Source organism: Perca fluviatilis, chromosome 22, assembly GCF_010015445.1.
Source record: "Perca fluviatilis chromosome 22, GENO_Pfluv_1.0, whole genome shotgun sequence".
Classification (NCBI taxonomy): Eukaryota; Metazoa; Chordata; class Actinopteri; order Perciformes; family Percidae; genus Perca; species Perca fluviatilis.
This window is the reverse complement of record NC_053133.1, coordinates 4361086-4370021: the sequence shown is the minus strand read 5'-3', so window position 1 is coordinate 4370021 and position 8936 is coordinate 4361086. Positions and strand designations below refer to the sequence as shown.

The window sequence follows — 8936 nt, the reverse complement described above, 5'->3', positions numbered from 1 at the left end:
CACACGGGACAAGAACCCCGGTATCCTTGGTGAATGTCCTGTCGAGCTGCGGTACATCCCATACAGATGCTAGAGGGTGCCTTGTGTGTCGGTATCCTATGCTAAGGGCCCCTGACCAAGCATCAGTATGTGACAAGTTGGGCTTGAAAATACCCCCACACTGTTATCATTGAAGAGACCCTCAAACCCTACCTCTTCAGGCTTGCATTCCACAGCCATGTTTTTATTTCTTGTCAATTCTAATCTTTTTTATTGTCTTTATTAAAAATGATTGCTGCTTTTTCTTTTCATATGTATCTGAGAGTATGTAAAGTGTCTTTGAGGAAAAGTGTGTTGTGTGTGTGTGGTGTTCTCTCTCACTTTCAGTCTCTACATTTTTTCTCTCTTTCAATTTAAAGGGACTTTATTGGCATAAAAGTTCCAATAACAATGTTGCAAAACTGAAAGTTTCTCTCTCTCTCTCTCACTCTCTCTCTCTCTCTCTTCTCTCACTCTTACACACACACACACACACGCACACAAACACACACACACACACACACTAAGTATCTGTCAAAGCTGCTACACCAGTTGAACAGATCAGTCAGCAGTACACCACACCTCTGCAACTCGACCCGCCCATCTCTCTCTCTCTCTCTCTTCCGTCTCTGTCTCTCTGTCTCTCTGTCTCTCTCTCTCTGTGTCGTGTCATCATGAGCTGAACAGACATCTGAACTCCGGGACTCACAGAAGAGAGACAGAAGCCAAGAAGAAAACTTCACTGAGGTGTGGAAAAGAAGCGCATTTCAACAGGTACTGATGGCAGTAACAACAGCACACTGTTGATCAGCTTTACTGTAATGATGAATATTTAATATAGTTAAAAAATGATTCATATTTCAAGTTCTTTTATCTGCATGTTGTGCCAGCCAAACCTGCATATGTTGTGAAGTCACAGCACTGAGTACAAATCTGCTGCAAAAACTCAAGCTTTTCATTCAAAATCAATTCTTTATAATGGGACAAGCAGAATGTTTGGCAGCAAAATAATGGAAAAAAAAAACGAGTTCAGAATTATTTGTGAAATCATTTCATGATTCTTGTAGCCATTGCATCTTCAGGACTCAAGACAGGAATGAGGAATAACTGGATATACTCTTATCTCATTCATCTAAAATGCATGTTTGTGATTTTTGTGTTAGTGCGACGTCACAGTGATTCCCTCTATACTTCTTGGACATTATTTTAAACCAGGAAAACCCAGGCCCACACCAACAATGAGTACATCATATTGCATTGGTGTCATCAGCCATCTTTCTCATTCTTGGCTGCTAATCACATACAGGGAGCTCCATGTGTTAGTGGGTTGACAAACTTGATTTCTGCTCCACTATCACTGAAAAAAGACTAAATCATCAGAGTGAAAACATCCAATTTATGTACTTCAGCAGGCTAAGGGTAGGTCGGAATTCTTTATATTAGACTATTTAACTAACATTCACCTGACATTACTTGATATTGTGTAGTTACTTAAATAACAAGGGGTGGAACATGCAAATAACAAAATAAAGGAAGTTTTCTATTTAATTTGTTATCAAGATACATATATATATATATATATATATATATACTATTTGATCTAACACACATGGACCCCTTGTCCTCATACGTCTATGTACTTTTGGTCTAAGGCTGTGTGTCATAGTTTACTGATGCATTTATATTGTAGTCAATTGTCTTCTTCCAAGTTCCAAGGTGAGAAAGTATACAGCGGTAAAGGGACATAAATCTGGCTTTATGCTGTGTGCTGCTGTGATCACTGGTACCCAACCTTTTTTGGTCCGAGGTAACCCCACAGCCCTGTCAGATGAACTCCTGTAGGCTACCCCTTCATCATTTCCCAATGTATGTTCCAATGTAAAACACTATTCATAATATAAAAGTGGATAGTGTTAACTATTTCGTACAATTGAACTGACAATATTAACGTTGATTTGGTCAACCATCCTACTACTACAAACCTTCTAGGCTACTACTACTTGGAGTGAAGCTGAATGTTTCAACCATATAGCCATAAGCGTTACTTTAAACCATTACTTTTACCTTATTTTAACCGTTAGCTATTTCAACTTTTAGCTTTTTTTAATGTTTTTTCATTACTTTTAGCTAAACTATTTAGTCATTACTTTTAACTAGTTATTTCTACCATTCATTCATTACTTTTAGCTAAACTTCTGTGCCCACTTGCTAACTAGCTTTCACACACTCTTACATAACTGCAACATGTTGTGTTTAGGTGTTATAGTTGACTTGATGTTAATATGTGGATATATTGGATATATTCAAAAAAAGAAACTTTCAAAAAAAAATTTTTTTTAATAATTTGCCGCCTTCAGGGGGCGTGTCCGACTTAAAACTCTGAAATTATGACTTCCGAATACAAATGAAATGCACCATTGGCATTGCACTTCCTTAAAGTCGGGGCATGCAAGAGACAGATTTAGGAAAGGACATCCTTGGATCTTAAATTTCCCATAAGACAACCAATAACATTTTTCATTAGACCCTCCTTGACCTGGTAAGCACCCACGTCATCACAAGGATTTAGATTTTTCCGGCGCCAGAGACGACATCATCATTATGTTTTCACAGGCCAAGCACTACTAACCATGAAATGGTATAATAACCCCATTAAAGTACGGCAGTCCAATTAAGATGATGTGCTCATTCTGATGTTTTGTATGCGGATATTCTCACCAATCAGCCAATGATGTCGATCTGTTTCCCTCTCTGTGTGTGTCTCTCAGTATGGGCTCTGGTCAGAGCAGCGAAAAAGTCTACTGCAACCGCTACCTGAACGGAAAGGGTCCTCCATCACTGGAACAACAAGGTCCTTTACACACATGCACACCAATTCTCTGTGTCTGTCAAACTTTCCATAATTGTCTCCTAATCACTTCTGGATAATATGACTAAAACTGGCCTGCTGTCTGTGCAGCTAAGGAAGGGCTGAATGGGATCCCCAGAGGAGTGACTGGCTGCCAGCCACAGGGCCAGATGACCTGGGTGATCCTCCACAGAGACCTGCCGGGATTCCCTGACGACAACACCGTGCAGATCAACTACATATTCCCAGATGGAATACAGACAGTAAGCGTGGCAAAATTCCACAGTGTAAAAACTTTTTTTTTTAAATCAAGAGTTGTAGAGTGGATCCACTGATTGGTTGGCTTTCAGTTTGTGAATCACAGCCCAGTTGAGGTTAGTATTATTCAATAGTATAAATCTTAGCATGGTTTTACGTGCACAAAAACCTTTTTTGAATGAGTTGGTTTGCTTATTCAAGAAATACTAAATGTGCAGCTAGGCTTGGCTAAAAGCTCTCTTTTTAGTGGCTCTTCTTGTGTTTATGGGGCCCTCTTTTTTTGTGTGTATTATTATTATGTTTAGAAACTGTATGTATTTCTTCAGTGTATATTATAGTGAAGTATTCAAAAGCATAATTTCAAATGAACATTTAGTCCCATACAATCAACAAATAGGATTAGTATTGTTACCAGCTCAAATTAATGGTGCAAACACTTCCGATGTCATAAACGTAGGTGCATCACATCCCTTGAATTACACAACAACACAGTGGACTGTACCAAGAACAGAACAAAGCAAAATCACAAACAACCCTGAACTGCAGTCTTGAAAAGAGGTGAAAATCACTTCAGCAGGAAGAGAAGTGCAGAGTGTCCTTTGATTTGAATGAAAGATTAGCTGAGAGTTTCTATGGGCAGCATTCGTTGCTACTATGAAGAAGCTGATGATCTGGTTAGTCTGGTTAGCAGAGCTGGGGGAGGAAACTCTGAAGCAACGCCGAGTTCACACTACAGGAAGAGATTTTGGAGGGTTTTTTTTTTATTTATTTTTATTCAGTCATGAATAAAACAATAATTATATACATATCGCAGTGTAAACTGAAACAGTAAACAGTGACTGAAAGAATTAGGCTGAAGTAAAAGCTTTTATATGCCTCTCCTATGTTCTTATCGATTAAATCTACCCACCTCAAAGGAAAAGGAAATAAATGCAAAAAAAATAAACAAGAAAATGAACCACATTTGTAACCCTCAAAAATAGCATTACGGACCATTTGATTTGATTGAGATATCTGTGAAACCATAACATTCTTAATATGGGGTTAAGATAAAACATTTTGCGTTCATGCATATATTAAAGCTTTAGTGCGTGACTTTTTGATATTAATGAACGTTACATTCAAGCCATTGCCAAATGAGTTGCTTCAAAATTAATTAAGACGATCAACTCCACACAACTCTCTCTGGATTTCTCAGTATGATTATGTTCAGAAGATTATGGCGTCCGGTGACTTTCCCGCGCAGACACTAGAGTGAAGATAATTACCTCTTATTCAGTCCCTCCAGAAAAACACGATTATGGGATCGCATAATTCAATGCATAATCAGCCAATGTCTGCATATTTAGGTGGGGGCCGCATTTTTTCAAATACGCCGCATTTTCACCGCTAGCATGATTTCATAATTTGTTGTAAAAAAAAGTCACATATATCTTAACAGAAAGTTGAAAAATGTTGCGTTTACTTCACACAAGCGCAGCCATTTTCCCCGTTGCCATGGGAACATTATGCAGTGACGTAATTACACGACGTAAACATCATCGAAAAGCAGGGTGTTGGGAGAATCACTTTTTTTTCTCTTTTTCATCAAACTGCAGTTTTTGCAAGTTCCCACAATTTTTGCAAGTTCCCGCAATTTCATCGCATAAAATTGCATAAATATCCCGCATATTCCATTGCTTTTTTTAAGAAAACGTGCTGCATAATCAAGGATTTTTGCCCGCAACAATCACAAAAAAACTCTGTGTCCTCCTTGGCTACTAGCAACTGTGTGGAGGACTGGGGGGGGTTGGCGGTGCGCAGTCACGGAAGGCTTGTATCATGTGGACGTGCCAACAGTTTTTTTGTCATTACTTAGAATTCCTCACGGGGGAGACAGAAACTACACGCTATAGCTTTAAGGTCATTAAAAAAACAAGACCATCCAACTAATAGGTTTACAAATGGGTGGAGAGTCACCTTTTCACTCAAGCCATTAGTGCAGCACAGTACAGGTGTGTAAAGTCCAGTTCAGACCAACGATTTGCGACGAGACGAGTTGAAACTTGCAGCTACTTGCAGGAGGAAGGTCTGGCAATGCCAAACTAGCATTAGCCAAAGCAAATGAATTGTACATCAATAGAATCCTGTGATGGACCGTGCTTTTTCACTGTGCCACTGAAACGTAAAACATCTCGTTCTGCAGGAGAAACATCCCCACCCGGGCAACCCTTACGCAGGGCTGCGGCTCTGTGCTTACCTGCCAGACAACCGTGAGGGCAAGAGGGTTCTAAAGCTGCTGGAGAAGGCCTTCAACCAGCAGCTCTTGTTTACTGTCACCACCAACAAAGATGGAAAGGACACGGTCACTACAGCTTCCGTCCCCCTAAAAACACATCCAGATGGAGGGAACAAAGTGTGAGTAAATATTACAACCACAGTCTTCCCCTGTTGGCCAGTGGAAACTGCCCAATATTGTGTAAATACAATATAAAATCTAAAAATTGATATAAGGTTGGAGGGCTGAATGGGAGAATAAACCTGTGTCCCTTTCTAAATGATATAGTGTAGTCTGCAAAGGACGGTACCTTAGAGTCAATCAGGGCGCAGGCATGAGGAGGGCCCTCAAAAAGCCAGGAATTAAAAGTTTGTTTGTTCATCTGCAATTTTGAATTAGAATCATAGGTAAACCATTACTAAATAAAAGTCAGACAGACTATTTCTTGCATTAAAAACCACATTTGAAGTTTTGAAATATGATCAGTTCACTACAGTGTTGCAGTGTTTCAGTGTTTAAAACTTAAATTAGCCAGTAACAGCAAAACGCAATAAAGAGTCTCAGACTGCGCTGAAATGGCCTTGAATATTTGGGTCCAGCCCTAACGACGTCTATTCATTCACTGATTCACTCATCTCAATTTAAACATTTTTAAATGCTTGTCATGGCACATATTGATATGTGCAATTCATATAGATCAATTTATCCCAAAGCATTAGATAAAATGTTCTAATCGCTCGACAGCCCTACTGTAAACACTTCATTACGGATTACCCTAATAGCCAATGCACTTGCATGTGTTTACTTGTTGACTTAGTTATTTGTACAGGTGTGACAGTGGATGTATAATAAAGGGGAACTGAGGCTATATGTGCAGGGCCCAGATTTATATGCTACACCACTGCTCACAAACATTTATTAGTAGTGAAGTAGTGGTCATACATTATGAAAAACCTTTAATGTAATGACATCTAGAAAGTTTGCAGACAGCAGAAGATACATAAACATATGTGTGCACAATCTTTTGTACATGCTAAATTGTTAGTAATACCTGTCTGTGTTCCAGACATACGCACTAGAGCACCCATTTGCGTCTCTAGTGCATGACTGTCCATATGCATTAGAGAACCTTTACTAGAGAAGAAAAAGACTTATTCATACAACACATTGACATATAACGTACTATATGTACATATGTTTGACAGGAAAGAAAATAAAAACAGGTGATGGTCCTCAAGTAAACATGCAGTATCTGTCAAAACCAAAATCTAAAGAAGCTGCTCTCGGGTTCACGGTCATCATTGTGGGAGAGTTTTGTGCAATTCTACCACTGGCAAAATGGGCAAAGTTTAAATATCTTATAATAATAAAATTAATATAATAATATTGAATTTGGTTTGTATTGCTGCTAATTTCCCCAATAACTTTGGCAAAAATTTGTGGGATGGGGACATGAATACATAAACAAACATAAAAAAGTCTGGGAACCATTGCACTAAATAATAAGGTCATTGTCTCTGTGTAATTTATGTTTATCAGTGATGGCTACCCAGATTCCGACTACCTGAAAACTGTGAGAAAGCTACTGAGGGATAAAGGCATTGAATAACACACAACACACAGCGCTGGATGGACAGATGAAGGCAAAAACTGTGCTGAGAACCTGTGCTGTCCATGGTTGTTGTTGTCAATGTGTAATCTGTGTATTATTACATTATTGCAGTTCTTATTCTTGAAATTAATTTATTATAACATGTATTGTCAATAGTATAAAGTGATTATTTTACTGTATCATTACAAAAAAGTTTTTTTTTTTGAATTCAGAATATGGAGTCATATTATTGTATTTATAGGGCAAAATAATAGTACTGTATGTAGTAAGTAGTAGTGCCTGTATAAGTGAAGTGAATATTACATTTATTCTTAAGTAGTACAGTGAACAATCTAAACTCTAATTATGATACAGACACTTACGTTTTTACAATCCATTTGTTGTGTAAGATTTCATCATACATTATGACAGAATGTCAAGCTTCAGGTCATGAATAGGGTTTAAGTATAATGCTCAATTAAATGATTATTTAAGTAATACTAAACTTATTATGTTTCTTTAATTCATCACAATCTTGTTCTGTCTTTTTCCAATTTTTTGTTTAATAGATCAAAATCAGAAAACGGTAACTTCACTCGTATCAGTGTTTAGGTGCCATCCAGTCTTAGATAGCAGGCAGTGCAGGGAATCCAAATGTTTAAAATGTTCAGGAATAAATGAGACCGACAACTAGATGATATCAGTGTTACAGTGGTGGGTGATGAATAACCTGGCCAAGACTAGCAAATACATTAAGGGTTAATGCCCGACAAGGTGTCCATTATCAGGAATTAATGGACGATGGCGAGGCCAGAACCATCCGAAGCGCTGCCGAGTCCAAGTCCAAAAGGTTCTTATGCAATGCAAACGTTGTTCACTGGTCCAGTAAATAGGACCGAGCTTAGATCTGACTTGCCACATTTGACAAAGGTTGTTTCTTGTCAGCTCAGATAATAGAACCCTGTGGCTCTAACATCTACGAGCCAGAAAGTTGTGCTAGCAAGATTCGAAGTCATTAACATTGTGTGCATTTGACAATCAGTAAATATAATCTGACAGTATGTTTAACAACAAGACAAGCTAGATACCAGCCATGTCCTTGTCGGTAACACTTTACTTGACAGTACTGACATAACCATGACATGACACTGTCATAACTATGACATGACACTGTCATGAATGTGTCATAAACCTTATAAACAAGTCATAAACGTTTATGACTTCTGTCATTAAGTGTTATTCGGTTTTTGTCATGACAAGTTGACATTGTTTGGCTTGTCTTGATTATGACAACTTGACATTAATCAAAGTGTCATTACCAGAAGTTGTCTTGGTCATGACAAGTTGACATTAAATTAGTTTGGGATGTCTTTGTAATGACAACTTGACATTAACCAGGATGATATTACCAGAGGATGTCTTTGTCATGACAACTTGACATAAACAGAAATTCACCTCTTTTTGTATTCATGACATGTTGACCTAATGATTATTATAATTAGATGTGCAAGATTAGAGACCAATTCTAGCACTTTTTCAGATAGATGTCTGACAGGAAATTTCACAAAACTGGGTGTCATGACACTGTTATGACAGTGTAACTAATAAATATGTTGACCTCAAGTAGTGGTACCAATTGTATTTGTCATTAAAGGGGTGATATAATGATTATATAGGGTATTTCACACTGTTCCTTATGGTCTCCTAATGGGGTATGTAACATTGGTTGGGCTGAAAATGGCCTGGTTGATATTTTACTGGCCCTTATGCATCCCTGTGTTTTGGCCCTATTTGTAACAAGAGCTTTTCTTCCAAATATGGTATGGTCATGAATATTTAGATGAGCTGCGCGCTGATTGGTTGAGCGAATCCCCAATACACATACATTAGAAGCGGACAGAATCTTATATTCCAGACACTGCAATGTTTCATTACCAAATTCACTTCTGAGACTTTTGCGGGAA

The 8936-nt window shown here is 38.1% G+C and overlaps 1 protein-coding gene across 1 annotated transcript; it reads left to right on the top strand.

The window, feature by feature from the left end:
- The first annotated feature begins 677 nt into the window (after window positions 1-677).
- dtx3l1 (deltex E3 ubiquitin ligase 3L1) lies at window positions 678-7667 on the top strand. The gene is made up of 5 exons (XM_039789751.1): window positions 678-792; window positions 2787-2869; window positions 2978-3129; window positions 5310-5521; window positions 6921-7667. The coding sequence occupies exons 2-5, from the start codon at window positions 2788-2790 to the stop codon at window positions 6988-6990; spliced, it is 516 nt and encodes a 171-aa protein (XP_039645685.1). The 5' UTR covers window positions 678-792; window position 2787; the 3' UTR covers window positions 6991-7667.
- The last annotated feature ends 1269 nt before the right edge of the window (window positions 7668-8936 follow it).